Genomic DNA, 20,396 nt, shown 5'->3' on the forward strand with positions numbered 1-20,396 from the left:
ATGTTTAGAATTTAACTCGTGTTATAGAATGTAAGTTAAAAAACCCAACTAGTTAAGCTACATAAATGCTTCTACATGATCGGATGAACAGTTGACCCCCTGAGGGCCGCAGAAAGTCAGTCACGACCGCCTCAGTTCCTCATGGCCAGTGTAAGTACCATTAGTGTTGAATCATCATTCTAGTCAGGTTAGTAACTATTACTCCGCTACCACAAATACTCACCCTGATTAGTTTTCTAACTACCTGGAGGACGGACTTGACTAATTTCTACTTCACAACTTCATCCTGATTGAAGAAGAATTCTAATCGGCAGTCCAGAGAACGTCGGCCATTTTCATTGGCAGGAGCCACACACCTGGATGAGAGCGGGTCGGGAGGGTGGGGGAGAGCGCGTGGGGGAGACGGGTGAGGAACCAACTTATTGGTATTCCAGCCTGACTCATAAGTATCCATTTTAACATGCAGCCGTGGTGATCAATATGATTTAAGCAACTGAATTAGACTTGGAGAGTTTGCTTTACCTAATTGGCCTCGCTGAAAAATGAGCTGGTGGAGTTTTATTAGAACAAGGATCTTGGACCCGGGGGCGTGTGTGTGTGTGTGTGTCTACGTGCCCGTCCGTGTGTTAGATAGAGAATGAGGCCACTTCTTTTTACGTGTACAACCTCCCATCAATCAAGCCGGTGCAGCTTTCTACCATTTGTCTTAAAGCACCGGCGGATACAGACTCACAAACTCTCTCACACTGGTGTTTGATTTATTTTGCATGAAAGCAAACTCACTTCTGTGTGTGTGTGTGTTTGTGTGTGTGTGTGTTTGCAGGGTCGAGCTCTGCTGCATTGGGCATGTGACCGGGGACACAAGGAGCTGGTGTCGGTATTGTTGCAACATAAAGCAGACATCAACAGTCAAGTAAGAAACGTGTTTATCGTGGATTTATGTTGAACAGTAGCAGCAAACTAACAATGAAGAGCGAAGGAATGGAATACAAAAGTGTGCATTTAAAATCATATTTAAGGCCAATTATAATTTTCTTTATTATAGTTATAAATACATATATTGTTGCATCTAAGTAAAAGAGGTTAAAAAAACTATAATCAATTATAAATAACATTTAAAATATACGCTGTAATGTATATATAGATATATATCTATATATATATAGATATATATCTCGTCTAATTGGATTTAAATATATTTCAAATTTTTCCTTTTTTTCCTGACAATTTACTTTTTAAATGAACGAAAGCTTTTATTTTTCCATTTTGTAGTTAATTAAAACATTGTCCATCCATTAAACATCAGGGTAACTCATCCCCTGACCAACATTTCTCCGTTATCTTCTTCTTCCCAGCTATTAGCAGGATTTTAGGTACGCTTAAGACTTTTTTGGTCCATTTCTGAGGGTTCAATCTGGAAGGAAACCAAATAAATAAATACAAATAATGGTCCAGTTGTAATCCAACAGTCTCTTGTGCACTTTAAGGATTATAGGACAGTCCAAAAATATGATGATGGTTTGCTCGTGAGGTTTTCGTCTAGGAAACGGGGGAACGTTTTTGTTACAGTGGGACTTTTGAAACGGTGTGATTAAGAACACTAACTCTCCATGGATGACATTTTAAATTTGATTTTGTAAAGTAGTTTATAAAAGACAAAAACCTGCATGTTACTGTTTGTAACAATTTTTGTTCGCAAAGTTTTAGTTGGAGTTTTAGACGACACGTCTACAATCTATGTCTAAATATTCTTTCCCGAATGCATCCCAACAGCATTCCCGTTGCCCTTCTCTCCTCCGGCCTCACTTCCCTGCAGAAGGTCACCTTTAATTCACTTTGTGCCGCAGACAAATCCTTCAGGGCTTTGGCTGACGGAGTTAGCTTGGAGCTAATGTTTTGCCTCCGCCGGGTTTAGCGGCATCCAGGAGGCTTTAGCCGCGGCTGTAAGCTGGCTCAGCTGCACATCGGAGAAATTACTCCACCGTCTGCCCAGCGGCACGACACGGCACTGCTGCACAGCTTTAACAGTAAGACCGAATCAATTGGAAGTAATCAGGCAAATTGTTTTATGTTGCACAAGCCACATAATCAGGACATTTCACAAATGACTTTCCCTTTTGTGGCCTCGCGTGGTCCTTTTGTTTGGGATTCCGGGGGAGGGAGTGGATTTGTGGCGAATGCCTCGTGAAGGACTTAACAGCAGGATGACTCGAAAACATTTGACTGATGACTTCGAGCCATATTCAGATGACGGCGGTTGACGGCAGCACAGAGGATTTTTGGACTGAGATTTACGATCATGTATAAATCATCCGGGGCAAGATGAATAACTCGAGAGGCTTTGTGGGGAATTTTATTGATCATTGATCAGTGAAATCTGGACTGATCAGGTGAAGATCATACACTTTGCCAATGAATGCACTTTGTTGTTCATGTTTAGCTTCCAAGTGCAATGATTGACAGTCAGTGAAATAACATATGAGTTTTAAACGTACCAATAGAAGTCTTGCAGAGTTCCATATGTTTTTACAAATGATAATTTTTATTGATAACATTTATTCGAAATTTTGAAATATACTGTAAATATATATTTTAATAGACACTAAAGTGCGTTTTAACATCACTTTCATATCTTGATCAATTAACCAAAACATGGCTACGGTTGTATGAAGACAAAAAGCATCTTTTTGATCAATAAAAATGTAATGAAATTCCAGATTTTCAAATTATTAAATAAGGTAGAAAACAATGAAAAGGCCAAATCTACAGAAAACATAACTACTATATGAATTATAATATTATTAGGATAGAAATGAAGCAAAACAAGACGGGATGATCATTTTAAAATAATAAAAAGGCTACATTAGTAGAAGCATTTAGGATGAATGTTCTGAGATAAAGTACTTAAAATGTTTAATTAAAATTGTTTATCCATAACCTACCATCTACTTTTTTGTCTTAATAAGCTTTATTAAAAATTGCAACATAATTAAAGTCTATTCTTCAATGATAGCCATTGACGAGCAAATTTAAAAAAACAAGTGCAATTGTGCAAATGTTGATAATTGTGTACATGAAGATTTCATAAATAAAGTTGAAACAGGTCTGATATGCTTAGACTTTATTCAGCTATAACATGATTGATATGGTAATACAGTTGAACAATGTGAAATAATATCCGATCAATCAAAAATACTGTCAATCAGCATTCTTTTGACCTAAACTATCTTCTTAATGAGTCCAGAAGTAAAGATTTGTTTGCCTTTTATTTACAGTCACATTTTTAATTAATTAGAAATTCCCTGTTTGACAGTGTTCTCGACCAACAAACCTACATTAAAATAATAAACTTAAATGTGGCCTGGAATCTAATCAAGGCTGCTATTGGTCCTTGCAACACACGTACATCCCTGAGATTTGAATATGGAAGCAAATGATCAGCATCTACACTGATGTCACTGTGTCTTTGTAGCAATGACACAAGAATTCCCTCAAGAAAAGTCTTTTGAACTCGTCTACAGAAGAGAAGCGCTGACGAGAAATGAGAAAAGTTTTATGTTGGCATGAGTAAAAAAAAAGAGTCTTTAATAGATGTGTCCTCTGCAAAACTCTACACAATGTTGTGTGTTTATGGGACAAACGGAGGAATGTTAGGGTTGCTCAGAGCAACCCATAATCTCCCTTGACCTCCAGCAACTGCTGAGCTACCAGTAAATAAAGATCAAACATGATTTATGCTTAATTTGTTGATTAAAAAAGGGGGCGGGGGACTTCAGAGTTACTACAAAAAGTATTATTTGCCTCACGAAGGACAGAAATCGTTGGAAATTAATCAACTGATTGTTTTAGCAAATTGTTCACAAACCCTGATAACCTGCATTAAGAGCTCGTTTGATAGTTAATCCTGGATCAAGACAAACGGGAGCACAATAGATGTGTGTCTGTGTGAACGCACGGATCCCACTCCTGCCACCTGCCCTCTGTGGACCCGAGCCCGGTGACGGTACTGTACGTTAAGCTCCGTCCTCCCGACCCGCCCCGAAAGTGGGACAGCCGGCACTAACCGGCGGGGGGGGAGAAAAACTCAAACTAATTTAATAATGGAAATTAAGGCTGAGCCTGCTGTGAGCTGATATGTTTTGAAGAGACTTAACCAGGCGGAAGTTTGGAGCATTCCATCATGGCTCAGGTCAGTCCTTTGTTAGTGCACGTGTTTTTGAAGCAATTTTTGAAAACATAACGGGCAAATTCTGCTTAACAATCAAATAATAGATTGAAGAGCAACTCAGATTTTGTAGTTTCATTTCAGTTTCTATAGATTTTTTCAATCAAAAAATGATAAATTGTTGCGCACGGTGGCGCTCTGGCATGATTTCCTCACAGCAAGAAAGGTTTTCAGTTCGCTTCCAGGTCGGGACGCAACTTGTGACCCTTTCTTTATGGAGTTTATATGTTCTCCCCGTGTTGCGTGGGTTTACTCCAGGCACTCCGGTTTCCTCCCCAAGTCCAAAAACATACAGAGGTTGATTGGGAAATTTGGGGAAATTGTCCGTGAGTATGAGTGTCTGTGTGAATAGTTGTATGTCTTTGTTTTCCCTGCGAAGACTGGTGTCCTGTCCAGGGTGTCCCTTGCTCACGCACGAAGAAACTGGGATAGACTCCAGCTCCCTGCGACTCCCATAAGGGACTAAGCGGCACAGAAAATAACTGAATAAATGAAAATGCCAAATTTGTAAATATACAGACGCCAACTCCCTCTTCACTTGAATGCTCCTCACACACACACAATTTTGCCCCTAAAATTATACTGAAGATACATTTTAGACACTTTTATCAGAACTATTGTACGTTGTGGGAAAAAACAAACATACCTATGATTTTGCAGGAAACCTGTACACTTTTTTTCCATCTTTAGTTGAACAATTTAAGCATTTGCACCATTCAAATGTACCAGTTTTGGCATAAAACCTAAAGAATTCTCAGTAATATCTATCGTAACCCTGGGACGATTGTTTAGGCTCATGTATGTGATGTTTTTTTTATTGGAGGAAATTACCTGTTTTTGCTATGTTTTGAGAAAGTTAAGTTGTTGCAGAAGTCATCATTTCACCAAGAAGGATATGGTTAAAAGATTCAGTTCTTCCATAGTGTGAACTGGCTTTTCTTTTTCTTTAAATCTTCTTCCTAAAAACTATCCACAAATCTTCTCTGATATCACTCGACGTCCTCTGATTTACCACACTCATCCGTGCTTGTTTAGGTTTTTTATTTCACACGTCACTAAAAAGTACCAGCCTCTAACCAACAACCACATATTTGAGTTGTACACACCAGTGGTCCCCAGCCACTTGGCCGGGGTCTAATACCGGTCCATCCGGACACTTGTTACCACATATAAATAGAAAGTATTGTATAACATTTTTTATTGATTAATAATGTTTGAAATGCGTTTTATTTTGAAAAAAAAAGTAAGTAAGTAATAGTTATTTGTAAAGCGCCTTTCTCGACCAGGGTCACAATGCGCTTGAACAATTAAAAGTAATACACAGTTAAAAATACATACAAATTTAAAAACGCTAAAAGGTCAAGACAAGATAAGACAAACACAGGACTCCCAGAAAAGGGAAAAAGTCTGAACATAAATGGTCTTAAGATTTAAGCAAATATGATTTTAGAGAAAATGTTACTTGTTACTCTTAGGTTACTTTAGGAGTCTGATAAGTGACTTTGTGGACTGGAGTGAGAGGAACCACTTGCAGCTGAACACCTCAAAGACCAAGGAGCTGGTCTTGGACTTCGGGAGGTCCAGGACAAAGCCACGTCCAGTGTCCATCAGAGGCGACAAGGATAGTTGACAACTACCAAAGTACCCCGGTGTGTGGCTGGACAGTAAACTGGACTAGTCCTGCAATACAGACCATGTATATAAGAAGGTTCAGAGTAGACTGTACTTTCTGAGGAGGCTTCGATCATTTAACATCTGCAAGAAGCTCCTCTGCATGTTCTACCAGTCTGTGGTGGCCAGTGTCCTGTTCTATGCTGTGGTGTCTTGGGGTGGAAATGTGTCCAAGAGGAGTGTCAACAGGTTGGACAGACTGATCAGGAGGGCTGGCTCTGTGGTTGGAGCTGGACTCACTGGTGACAGTTGCTGAGAGGAGATCATTGAACAACTACTGTCCACCATGGATGATGACAGTCATCCTCTGAACACTGTCATCAGTGAGCAGAGAAGCAGATGAAGCACGAATGCTCCTACCCAGGTGCAAAACTAATAGACTCAGGGACTCATTCATTCCTCGGGCTATTAAATTGTACAATTCTGAGTTCAGGGGCAGGAGTGGAGTGAAAGTATCTGGATGTTCTGTTCTATGTTAGTCTTTGTATCCTTTGTCTTTGTTGTTTTTCTTTGACCTATGTTATTTATCTTTATCTTTAGACTTAGATTGTGTCATCTTGTTCTTTCTCTTTATGTTCTTCTTCTTATTTTATATGTATTATTTTTTATTGTTTATGAAAAATTGCTGGCTATTGGAAAAAAACAATTTCCCGAAGGAGACCTCCTGAGGGATCAATAAAGTTTTACCTTACCTTACCTTTACCTCTAGACACATCAAGATGCTTGTTTTTTTCACTCTTACTAACTAAAATAATCCTGTAAATCAGCAAAGATTATAAAAGACAAACTCTTGTTAATGAGAGGGTCTTGTTGTAGAGAAACCATCCCAGGGCTCCTGCTGATCCAGAGTTCTGTTGAAGTTTCATGCACCCGAGGTGTTCCTGGGTGAAAAGATCGGGGGCTCATTGTCCACATCAGGATGACATGTATACTAGTTTATAGAAACAAAGTTGTATTGAATGATTTTTGTAATCACAAAGTGGAAGTGCAGCTGGTATTTTCCCAACTATCTTTCTTGACAATCGTGTCTGGGACCCTTTTAAGGTGGTCTTTCCATGCCACACTTACCCAAGGTCTGATGGATAAGTAATGATGGATGTTGGGAAAAGAAATACAAGTGAAAAATGGGTGAGAAAACGCACAGCTATTGTTGCCTGTGCTTTGTTAGCTCTCCGTGTGGTCACCAAACTGTGCCGGCGGTGTAATCCCACACCAGATGCTAATCCCCGTCCCACACACATGCACCTTTTGTTTTCAGGTAGAAACCCCAAATCTTCCTCTAGACACCACCTTAAGGTGAATAGTTGCCATGGAAATATCCAGACGTGGAAGTGTGTGTGTGTGAGCGGCCCAGAGGAGCTGCAGCCGGTGACAAAGGTCAGGAAGGGTCCAGAGTCTATTAACACAATGTCAGACTTAGACTGTGATTATGGAGAGTTAGCGGCGGATTAGGTCGAGAGAGCAGCGGCAGGTGAGCTGCAGGTTAACACAACAATGCCAGGAAGGAGGAGGAAACTGTGAGAAGAAGAAGAAGAAGAAGGAATGAGGGCTGAAGGAGGATGTTCTCGTTCCAAACTCATCTGCACGATTGTGTCTTCTTCTTCGGCCTCTTGTCTGTCCTCACCGACTCCTCATCCCTCTGCCCTCCCTCAGCTCCTCTTCACTCTCTCTGCCTTCTGCTTTGTATTGAAACAACATGATCCATGAGGCGGAGAGAGCCACGCGCGGCTAATTCTAATTAATCCGGCGTGGCAGCGCGACCACGGCGGGACCCGCGCTCTCCCAGTCTATCAGATAGAAATTCATAACTTAATTGAGGTCAGAGCCTCGAGCCGGCAGAACAAAAGTCTCCAGCCATGACCAGCTGAATCAATAGTAATAAATATCGGACTCAGGCCGCTGCAATCGGTGGCCGGCGAGCGCAAAACAATGCTAACCGTGGCATGATCGGATTGCGGGACCTGTGGAGAGATGGCTCCGTTTGTGTGTTTCCAGTGCGTCCTCGTCCTCCCGGGCGTGGGTTCGATTTCCACGGTTGACTTTTACTAGAGCACAGAGAGCCTCAGAGTATGGATCATCGATTTACTATTGACGTGAGCTCTGTGGTGAGACTCAAAGTCAAGCTGGTCTGTGATGAAAACTTCACTGATGGAAGATGACACGTGTCAATAAATCATGAGGCTGAAAAAAATGTACAATTGTCTCTGCAGTGGACAACATCACAGCTAATCTTACTTTTGTAATACAAATCAAATCAAATAATAACTAGATAATTCAGTAGCGTTGCATGGATGTTGATTTATTTAGTGATATAATTATACGATGTGTTGTTTGAAATACTTTTTTTGGCTAATTCTGAATATATTGGTGCGTGAAGAGCAGCAAGGAAAATCCATCGAACCCTATAAAACCTTCCTTAATCCAGACAAAATCCAACAAACTATAATCGTCTTCATCTTCCTGTTATTTCCTGACATGTGCATATAAATCCATTCATTACATTTGAGCTTGTTAACAAACAAACCAACACCAGTGTAGGTACCATGTTTTCTCCGCTGTCAGATGTTTTCGGGTCGCTAGGCCCCAAAAAGGGATTACATGACAAAATCATGGAAATACAAATGAAACATTTGGAGATTTCTAAACAACTTCTCTGGTATTCCAGTGGCGTCAGTACATGGATACCAAAAATGTAACGAATCGAATACGTTTTAAGAATACCAGCATCTACAGTAATGCTGGCCTGTCCAAACCTTTTCTTAAAGTGGGTCATTTTTGATGATGTGAAAAAAAAAGCTGGGGCCAAAAGTGACATCAATCCAAAGAGTTATCAAATTCAAAAGCCTCTTCTCCCTCATCAAGTTCAAAACAATATTGGGTTTTATCAATTTCACACACAAAGCTGTTGTTAAATTGAATATATATTTTAGCTGCACCAACAAAAACCTTTCACCTTGGTAAGAGATAAAGGAGAAACATTAACAATACATTTTCACTTGTGTATTATAAATAGAAGTCAATATTCTGAACACTTTGTTTTGTAGCTGTTGCTCACAAAGAGCAGTTTCATCTGTGTCCTCTACTCCAGTGACACAAACGTGTGTGAACAAAAGCAATACCACACACACACACATGAACACACAATGGTGGCTGATTGAAATTCCTCACTGGAGGTATTATTACACTTTTGAATCCCTCCCTTTTCCCAGCACTGCAGTCCGTAACTAATGGCGCAGTCAGCCCAGTCATAACAAATACACAGTCAGATTTGTCATAATTGTGAGTGCGTCGGTGGTTGTGTATATGTGTGTATAGGAGCAACTGTTCCTGCACAATATTTGCAGTCATTAGGAGAACGATCGTGAAATACAGCAACGGCTTGTTGCTTGAAGAATGACAATAACTCGTGCAGTTTGTAATGCAACACAATTGTTGTCACGTGCATCAGCCTGCGGTGCTGCTCGTGTCAAGGAGACGGAGCTCCTCTCCTGCCTCAGACTAATAATGTTGCTCACAAACACCTTGAACCCACTCCATGAAGAGTCAATGAGCAGCTGCAGCCTTTTTCCTCTCAGTCTCACCTGTGGTGAAGAGGTCTTTTTAATAGTTTGTCACATGGTGTCTCATAAGATTTGTTCGTCTTTAGCGACACGTCTTTCAGGAGTCAGACCAATTAAGTTTGTCTCTATATAATATTTTAATATTGGCAGAGGCTTTATTAGATGTGGGTGTTTTTGTGCGTCCGCCTCCCCGTGAAGCTTCAGTCTTGCTGTTGATGTAGTTTCCTCCGTTTCTCAGAAGTAGTCGATAATTAAATGTATTTATGCAACATTTGAATTAGGAGACGCCATATTGGTTTAGTTACGTGGAATGAAGACGTAAATATACATGAAGAACATTTAATCCATGTGACGTCATCTGAGCTTCACCTCAAAACATGTTAAACTTCATGGTTATTAGTCGGGAGTTTCGCAATAAATAACAGGAAATTATTTTATGTTGCAGGGAGGAGGAAACTGCCTACTATAGGCTGGACAAGCTCACCTGTGTTCATCCTCTTTAATAAATATGAATTGGTTAACAAGTCCTAATATGAGCTGTGGCAGCCTTAGAAAACGTTTAGGGTCAAGATGCCACGACAAAAAGAAAAAATGATTTAAATCAAGTGAATTCTCTTGTAACTTTCTAAATACTTATTATTTATATGCCACTCTTTTCCTACTTCCTCTTGTCCTCTCTAGCTTTGTGTGAATTTCCCTAGTAAAACACCCTTTTCCTGAAGTCTTGTTTGTCTGGGAGCGTTGCATCTATAGTAGCGTGACTAAGAATTGTAATGAATGAGGAGTGTGCCATGATCTTGTGATATAAGTTATGGTGGCATTGAACGGTGACAATATTTCTCCTTCAAGTAAAAGCTACCTTTTTTGACATTTTGAGTTATCCAAACATCTATTAGTGAGTTAATAATGGGGCAATAATGTACATTTGCCACGTCTTTTCTGACACCTGTTTCTGCTGCAGCATTTTGAGTGAAAATAATAGTGTTTGAGAAGATTTGGACAATGAGTTAGATGTTTTAAAAAAAAAAGGAATTTGAAACAAACTAACAAGTGGCTGATGTAGATTTGCTGAGGTTGTAACCCAGCTCCTAATTCATGATGTATTTATAATTGTTCGATAACTTGGTGATACTGCAGGTACAGATGTGGTCATTAGATAATTTAATAAAAAGATAAAAGGTCAGTTGACGATGTTGATAGTCAACAAAATATATCCAGAAGCATTACTGAGTACAACACAATAAACTAAACCATCCTAACTATTGGCTCCTACACTGGAGCAAATATAAGCACCATTATAAGACACCTATAGAATAACCTTATCAACTAAAATCCACTGCATTGGACAAAACTGAAAGAAACCTTTAATATAGAAATAACTAGAGGCAGTAGTGCTTTTATTGAACATGATATGATGCCAGTTTCTGTGCTGGAAAATCCAAGAGAAAAAGCCTAAATGCTAAATTGACTTGGTGAATGGAAGTCTAGAGTAAAAAATTGGACAGTTAACTCTATCACTTTTTTACTCTCTTCAGTAAAAGAAAAGCCAGTTTCTAAAATCACATTTGGCTATTGTAGTTTTCTGAAAAGTGATTTCCCATCTCGTCTCTTCTCACAAGTTGACTTTATTATCACATACTGATCATATACAGTAGGTATAATGTGCAACATTATTGAGTCATTATCACAGTTTTTGTCGCTTCAGTCCTTTTATCCGTGATACTTTTAGACGGTATTCGTCATCCATCTCAAGTGACCGGACCCGCCGTGGATGTAGTCGAGGATCTCTTTAAGGGAATCACACTAAAGTGTAGTTTAGCTGCTCTTCTGGGATTGCTCTGTAATGCTAGCACTACATCAGCGTGACTTGATGAATAGAACGCTGCTCCAGTGCCGTGTTAAGAGGAGCAGTCAGACACAGATACGGCCATGAATCTGTAATATCAGCACTAGGAAAAAGCAGCAGTGACTTGACAGTAATAGCGCAGCCTAAAGAGCCTTTCCAGCAGGTAAGAGTCGTCTTTGCCATCATCAGCTGTTGTTCCTTTTCTTATTGGCCACTCACTGGGCCTTGCCTACACTCAACTTTTTGATTTCCATCGTTCTTAACCATCCACATAAATTGTCAGGAGCATTAAAGCTGTCCTCGACCATTTCAGACACAAGGGGGGAGAGAGAGCGAGAGGGTGAGAGCTGGATACAGACAGCCGGGGGGAGGAGGTGGGGGTGAGGAGAGAGAATAAACAAAGTAAGTGTTTTGCCTTCCATCAGTCTCCCCACAGTACTCAGCTTTATGAGTCCCTCAATCCAAATGCCTTCCGTGGCAGCCCCCGCCGCCATTGATTTTCATATTATACTCTTTTAGGCATTTATTTATTTCATATATTTCTTTTTAAACATCATCGATGAGCCGCGGGAGGACAGACGGGGCCTCTGGAGATGTTAATTTTTGGCTTCGGCCCGATCCTCCTCACTGATGGCTCTAATGGAGGCTAAGGTGTCCCGCGGGAACAAGCACGCTTGGCAGCGCGAGGAAGACGATGCTAATAAAGATAGCGGGGCTGCTGCGGCACGGAGATCGAAGGAACATAAATAAATAGGCGGTATGTTGTTGTACAGATTGTTCTCGCTGTTGCTTCCGTTTGCACCACATTAGTTTGTCTGATACCAAAGCTGTTGTGTTTCCTGGAGATCTTTAAGAGAAACGCAGCTCCCACCAAGCCCTTGATAGAAACGTGGGACAAGGACATTCCCAGGTGCTGTGAAGGGCAGTGGAGTGACTGTGGACATGACGCCTCACGGGCGGAGCGGGAAGGTTACTGCTCCCTGCTACAGAAGAGACCCAGATTAGATTAGGGCCGACCCCTCCGCACACATCCTTTTAACACCGGGCCTTCCCCAACACTCACACGAGCCGAGGCCAACACTGGGGGACGCATCCGTTTATTCGTTTTTATTTGTTGTTTTATGCTCAGTTTAAATTAATAATAATCTTAATAAGTAAGTAAGTAATTTTTATTTGTATAGCGCTTTTCCAGACCAGGGTCACAAAGCGCTTAAACAATCAAAGAAAAATATTCAATAAAGTATATACTTTAAAGGTCAAGATAAAACTGATAACACAACAGGAGTTCCAGAAAGTCAAGGAAAAGCCTGAACAAATAAAAACAATAATATACAAAGATACAAAGTCCACTAGCTTAGCAAAGAACTATAGCATTCAGTTAATGTGTTGATTTAAGTGTTGTTTTAAGTGTGTCTTAAATAGATGTTGGACTCTATTGCATTATCAGTATGTGTCTGTTTGTACAAAACTCTCTTTTCATTGAAATATTTACATTAGAAAATGGGCTTAAGCCCCGCCCACTCCTGCTGTGATTGGTCAAAAGTGGAGGTTTGTCCAAATTATGTGAGTAAGTCAAGAGAGTTTCATATCGTGTTTCATTAGCTTTCTGTGATTCTTCTGTGTTTTCAATTACCTGAGATATAAACTTTCTTCTTCTTCTCCTTTGGACTTCTCCCTTCAGGGGTCGCCACAGCGAATCAACATCCTCCATCTTACCCTGTTCTCTGTATCCACCTCTCTCACACCGACCAACTTCATGTCCGTAAACCTTCTCTTTGGTCTTCCTCTAGACCTCCTGCCTGGAACCCCAGCATCCTTCTACCAACATACTCACTAGTCCTCCTCTGTACATGAGCATCTCATTCTGACCTTCTCTCGAAAAAAACATCTAACATGTTCCTCTGCAATCAGAGGAATGCAACTCATTCCTGATCCATCTCCGTCACTCCCAAAGAGGACCTCAACATCTTCATCTCTGTTACCTTATTTTGTCCATGTTCTTGGTGAAAATGACAGAAAACTTTAGTTATATTGAGATTGATTTTGTAATAACCAACAATAATTATAACAGTTTTGATTCTTTTGAATACATTTTAAAGAGATCGTGAAGTAGAATCATAATGATTTCTACTTTATGGTGGAAGTCCAGATTTGTTCTTGCTGCTTTTAGGAGTAGAGAATATTTACGCCCCAGAGGACCATTTGTTGAATAGCTTCAGTGTGTCGGGTGTTTTGTTCCGGCTGCTCTGCTAACAAATGAGAGCTGGTGAAGTGAAGAGGGTCTTCATCTCCTTCATCTTGCTTAGATGGTTTTGATTAATGGCACCTGCTCATCATAATGCTATCTGCTGGAATCTGCATGCCAATGATCCCAGTCCACCAATCGATTCACCCCTCATCTGTGCCACACACACACACACCCTCTGCAGCATCACACACACACACACACATACACACACACACACACACACACACACACACACACACACACACACACAGCCCATTCCATTCCTCTCCCCTCCCCCACCACTGTCATTATAAAAGTCAGCAGCTGCTGCATGCATTGATCATAAATCATAATTGCTTGTCCATTTTTTCCCACTTGTTTAATGTTGCTGTCGGGGGCAAAAGACGGAGAGACAAGAGGGAGGAGAGGAGGGGAAAGTGAGGGAGACGTCCAACTAAGTTTTTGTACTCCGAGGAAGAAATATATTAAGTATACTTCAACATTTGTATTACTCTGGTCACTCACCGCAGGCATCACCCTCCACCTCCCTGGAATACATTTATTAAAGTGAATGAATGTAGTTTTTACTTTAAGGATGTTGAAGGAAGTGAGACACAACATTTCTATCAAGTTCACCTTGTTTTTTTCAACCCTTATCTCAGGGTCAAGGTGACCCAAAGGCCCGAAAACATGATTAACGACCTCCCTGGCTTCCATGAAGACATATGCAGTGGTGGAGGTTGTTCACCTTATCCAGAGAAAACACAAAGGGATACCACAAACACATTTGTTCTCGGGTCTCAGGGTCACCTTGACCCTGAGATAACACAAGGGTTATGAACAAAACTGGAATATTTTTCACGTTTGGTCATTAATATACTTTAATTTCATTGTCTATTTTAAATTATTTGTTACCACCACACATGGAAAAACATTTCATCTGAATTTACTGTGAACATTTGCTTTGTATAATTCAATTTTTAATCCTGTAAATATTTCCCAAATTTTCAGAAATAAGATATTTGAAATTAGTTTTTTATTTACTGAATATTAAACTGAATTGCTTTTCACAATATACAAAGATACTATGTGTTACAGGGGACTACAATAGCACTTTTAGCAACAATATCATTTGAACATGTATTTAGTTTACAATGAAAAGAGTAAGATTACATTACAAAGGTCATCTTTGTATGTAAGTATTCATGTATCATATGTTACGGGGTGATAAGGTTCACCTCAAGAAAGACCTGTATTTCTTTACTAACCTGAAGTCATGCTGTCGGTCTTATACTCAACATTCATCTTCATTTAGCTTCTGGACTTGAATCTTTTGTGACTGTACGTATGTATTTGAGTCGAACCTGTTAGTTTCCTCTGAATCGTTGAGGCCCACATCCAAACTCTTCCACTCACTTCATTCGTTCTCCTTCTATTTCCTCCGTCTGTCGCGTTGTTTGTCTGGTAGCAACGAAGGATTGCTGTGACGTTATGTTGAGCAAAACTGCAATTGTAACTGGAGATCAATCTGAAGCTGCTGCTCAGCATATTGGCCGCGGCCCATTAGGTTGATACACTGCTGCTACTATTGTGCCGGCGGCTGCAGTGTCCAGCACTCTGCTGACATCCTGGACGGCGTTTCTGCACGGCAAGGCAAACTTTGGATGACATGTAAAAGCCCGGGTTTTGTGTAACCTGCCCGCGTAATGGGATAGAATAAAGGGGGTGCAGCTGAGTGCTGGGGGGGGGGGGTCGCCAGAGTAGCAGGTAGAAGGTGGGGACGAGCGGAAGGGGAGGAAGTGTCTCTTCCAAGCTGCTTCCAAAGCAAATGGAAGACAATCCAATTTCCTGTGATTCCATCAAGCCTCCGTCCTGAATCCCAGGGCATTAGGGAAGGCTGAGAGGACGGGCCGCTGACCCCTCACATGAACATGCGAGAGGCGTGTGCTGCACACGACTGCACACCAAGATACACACAACATGTACATCAACACAAAATAAAAAAATATTTTATTGGATGAGAAATGTAAATTATGGAATCAATATCAATAAATATTCTTGTTAGACATACTTATAGTGTTTTTAAAACACTTCTATTGTTTATTTTATCCTGGTGCGTGTGGTTATATCAAGAGAAATATGATTATCCTTTGAGTAAATCTGATTTAGGTTTTAAAACTTGTCAAAATAAACTGAATATCATCTTAATTTAATAATAATATTAATCATCAAGTAGTTGACTTTATAACACTTGAATAAATAGCTTGAAATTGAAGAAATACATATTCCTAAATACAGGGTTATCTTAAAAAAACAACAGTTTAATTTCTTTATTTCCATTATGTTAAAACAACATGACGGTCTTGAGACTTTTGGCCTCCATTTAGTTCTGAGCATTTCTTGAGGTGCAGCACAAAGTTGTAGCTGGGTTTTCATTCTTAAGACTAATTTTACATGGTCACCTCAAAGTCCAGACCTTAGCCTCCAGATGTATTTCTTTGGTGCTACTTTAAAGACGCAGGGAGACTCCAGACCATCAGGGAACTCAAGGATGCCATCAAAGCCATACCAAGTTTTCATATGATGTTTTAAGCATAATTCACAAGTAGAAGAAAGTCTAAAGAAATAAAGTAATGAGACCTATTGAACGTTTTTTATTGTGGGTCACCCTTTAGAAAAAAAAGGAGTCAAAGTGTGGAGGTGTAAAGGTGTAAGACTGAACTTTCTTAAAAACTTCTCAGAGAAACTAATAAGAGGTTTGAAGAGGGCAACATGAATAACATTTATAAAAACAATATATTTGAAACTCCTCGTGCTCGCGTGGGTGAATGTGGTAACATTTTGACATTATTTATTGTATTTTCTGGTTGGTTTAATGTTGAGTCTGTGAGTGTCATGTGACCATCAAACTGCTTTAAGTCAGTGGGTCAGAGACAATGTTTTTATATAAAGTAAGTAATTTATATTTAGAGGGTGCTTTTCCAGACCAGGGTCACAAAGCGCTTAAACCATCAAAACAATACTCAATAAAATATATACTAAAAAGTTCAAGATAACACGGAGATACCAACCAAGATACTGTGTTTACTCACCAGCAGATAAAACCACTGACACAACGAGAGCCTTTCAATCATTTTGTAAACCAATGTACATCCAGTTATATGGCAAAGGCGCATCAGATAAATCACGACATTGCATTACTTGTTGCATTGCGATCAGATGCAGAATCTCACAGTGTTCATCAAACCATGATCTGTGATGATCGTTTATTTGGATATAAAACTGCGATGAAAACGTAACCTTATGCTGATCCAGCAGTCGATGGCGTTACAGTTAATGTCCAAGATTGTCCTTCACAAATAGTGAGGAAGAGATTCTTTCTCATGAACATCACAGTCCTCTAGAAAGAAGAAAGTTATCATGTTTTAGACTTTTGAACCCAATATGGCCTCTAATTGAATATGATAATATGCAGTGTTTTGATGCAGGATAGATGGATGAATGGATAATGTACATTTAAATCCTTCGATCCACTTCCTGATCCTCCCTGTTACTTGTTAACCTGTAAGTATCAAGGTTAGGTATTGTGTGTTATTTCAAGTCACAGTGTCAAATTTGAGTCACAACATTTAAATCTGAAGACTCTTCCAATCACTGTTTTCTAGATTATAAATGGACACAATCCATCTAGAAAACTTCCTGTTAAGGAAGATGCAAATGGTTGCAAGTTTCTGCTTCAAAAATAATCCGTGAGTCACCGTTTGAGACAAAATAGAAACCACAGATAAATGTTATGTTATTTTCACTAAATGCATTTTTTGTTCCGCCCCCTCTCGGCCGCTCACGGACTTCTAATCTGTCGTCAGTTTCTCATGTCGACATCAGCGCAGCATCAGTTGTGTATCAACACGGTGTCGGCGATACGTCGCCCGGTTGTGATTTGACTCGTAGACAGACGGCTTTGTTGTCCCGCACTCGTCGCGGCGGCGCTTCCCACCGCCGGTGATTTGCATCTGTGTTCTGTGAAACACCCGGAGGGAATAGAAGGCTCTAATCCAATCAGGAGGTCCCCGAAGTGCTGCCCCCGAGTCGCGGGGAGAGCCACAACAATAGGATCACTCTGCACCGAGCCAAGCAGCCAGGCAGGGATGGAAGGAGCCCGAGTCAAAGGAGGGAATGAAAAGAAAGGTATTAAGATTGAGGAGGAGCCTGAGCGGTGGGGAAGGAGAAAGGTGGATGTGGTAATGAAAGCGGAGAAAAGGGCAAGAAAAGGAGTGAACAGACAAAGGTGACTGGTAGGTAATGAAAGAAAAGAACGGCGGAGGTCAAAGAGTAGAAGGAGGGATTAAAAGACGGGAAGTTAGCGAGAGTGCCGCAGCAGATGAACGAACGGATCAAATACTCTGTCATAATAGTTTGAATAATTGAGAAGTGTTTCCACCGCAGAGGGTTTTTACGACGTGGAAATGTCCCGGAGAGGCTGCAGCCTTTTAATTTGTGTCGGAGCGCCGGCAGCCATTGTACTTGGCTCCGCAACTGTTCACTGACTAAACTGAGGAAGCAGCGCGGCCGTTCATCATCATTATGAGGTGCAAAGACGGGCCAAAGCAGTGATTAAGAACTGAATCTTCTGTTGATGATGCCTGTCTCCGGATGCCACACAATGTGCCCACATACACACACACACATACACACACACACACACACACAGTAGGAGTTATGTTTGTGTTTGACATCACAACAGGCGTGATCGTACATTCTCACTCTTCTCCTGTTGCTGTCTTTCATCAAACATGTTTGTACTTATGTTGGACCTAAATGTCTAGATGGCGGTTAGTGTTGAGACACGACGATCGTTTGACCGTAAGACACAGTCATGTCCTAATGATAGAAGCGGAAGATATTTAAGAGAAAGTGTTTATTTTTTATTATTTAAATGTTTCTTATATTTTCTATCATCTGCAAAGAACGAAAAAAGTTTCGTTCCGCCGAAGGCGTCTACAGTCCATGCGGATCTGGTGACTCTTGTGAAAACAGTGGCCGGAAATTATCTCACAATATTTCTGTTTTGTGTCATTTAAATGTGTAATTGATTGAATTATGTTTTCAAAATACTTTTTTTTCTGTAGATAATTGTTATTACTGTTTTCAAATGGCGCCAATACACATATGAAGGTACTTCAAAATTGTACTGAAAAAACTCAAAACCAGAAAATAAGAAACAAACATAATGATACTTTTTTCTTTTTTTTTGGACCACAAAAATACTTTTTGTAAATTTGCTCCATCTGCAGATTCATTCTTGGTTAAAACTATCAGGGAAACTGTGTTTAAAGACTTACCTAATAAAGGTAATGGACCATCATTGATGTAGCAGAAACCTTGAGCAGAACAAGACCTCAACATATCAGTGATGAGAGGAGTTAGAAAAAAAAAAAAAACTTAAACAGTAAAGATACATTTAACAGTTAACAGACCATAATAATCACACCCTCTGACAACCAGATGATTTACTGAAAAATATGCTTGTTGCCCCTAAACTAGTCATTTCGTTTCAATCATCAAATAACTTGACACTCGCTGCTGAATGTCAAAGAATTGTGAAGCTGTTGCAACAGCAGTAAATATTGGTCCCTTTGGTCCTGTTGTGATCATGTGACACCAGCAGAGAATGATACTGTTTACAAATAAACTGTCTTTTAACTTTTCATGTTTCTCTTGCAGGACAACGAAGGACAGACGTCTCTACATTATGGTAAGAAGTTCCTTCAGTGTGTCTTCATGAAGTCGTTTGCATAGAAACTCAGTTTGACCGACACGTGTCTTCAGACATAAACCCTGTCAGGTTTGACCTTCAAAGATGGTCACGACCCAACAGGACTCTTGCTAAAGTCCTTGAGCAGGACCCTGAACGCACCACCGGTGTCAAAACTATCTTGGTACATGAGGCTTTAGTGGGTCCAGAGCAAGTGTGTGTTTGCGTGGACGCCAACTCTGTTTTGTTCTCGGTGTACGATGTAATCATCAACAAACCTCCCTGAGGAAATCAGCTCATACTCCCCTGACCCGCTGCTGCCCCGACAAACTCGTCCCCGAGGGGCGGTTCTGGCTCTCCCCTGCTAGAGTCCAGACCAGCTGTGCTGGCCTACATGGACCCCTGAAGATCACACACACTCGGAGAGGAAAATGGCTGGATCTGGAATAAAAAAAATGACTGATAAACATAAGCGATGAACTCCACGAGACAAATAGTAGAGAATGAAAATTCATCTCCACCTCTCCGTGCTTCGGGCCACGGCGGCTGGCAAGTGATTAATTGAGGGTTGAGTGCTCGCCATAAATTGTTCCCCTCCTCAACAGCTCCCCGAGGGCCGGACACTTTTTACAGCTCAAGGCCCGGGCGAGGCACCCGCCACACGCCACCCAGATAAATAAGGGTTCGGAGCAGCGAGAGCCGCTTCTGGGTTTCTTTTCATGAAAACAGTGTCTTCGCGTCGCACACACTCGCAGCAGCAGCAGCTTCTGAGCCGAGGGTCGAAAGGCCCGGCTGTCAATCAGAGCGTCCGCTGACATCAGCGATCATTCCAGAGAACACAGATTTGAAAGATCAGTCACAAGGAGAGGTTTAGAAACTCAGCGGGTTAGTTAGCTCCAGTGATCCGCTTAGCTTTCTGATAAGACATTATATAATTAATCTGACGTTCATAATAAAAATGAATACTTTTGATTGAACAACTTTGGTATGTTTATAGTAGTTTAAGTCTGAAAATATCCATAAAGGATCAGGAACGTTTTGATCAAGTAGAAAAAAACATTAAATACAATTAAACAATCAATAGCGATATGAGGAAAACCCAAAAATAAATG

The 20,396-nt window shown here is 40.5% G+C and overlaps 1 protein-coding gene across 1 annotated transcript in view; it reads left to right on the forward strand.

Annotated features, from left to right (window-relative positions):
- Positions 1-20,396, forward strand: part of acbd6 (acyl-CoA binding domain containing 6) — a 31,721-nt gene that overhangs the window by 9,789 nt on the left and 1,536 nt on the right. Inside the window, exons 6-7 of the mRNA XM_087782600.1 lie at positions 824-913; positions 19,254-19,284. Coding sequence (XP_087638726.1) covers positions 824-913; positions 19,254-19,284 — 121 coding nt within the window. The remainder of the gene's footprint in view (positions 1-823; positions 914-19,253; positions 19,285-20,396) is intronic.

The sequence above is a fragment of the Callionymus lyra genome, chromosome 2 (assembly GCF_982586985.1).
Source record: "Callionymus lyra chromosome 2, fCalLyr1.hap1.1, whole genome shotgun sequence".
In the NCBI taxonomy this organism is placed as follows: domain Eukaryota; kingdom Metazoa; phylum Chordata; class Actinopteri; order Syngnathiformes; family Callionymidae; genus Callionymus; species Callionymus lyra.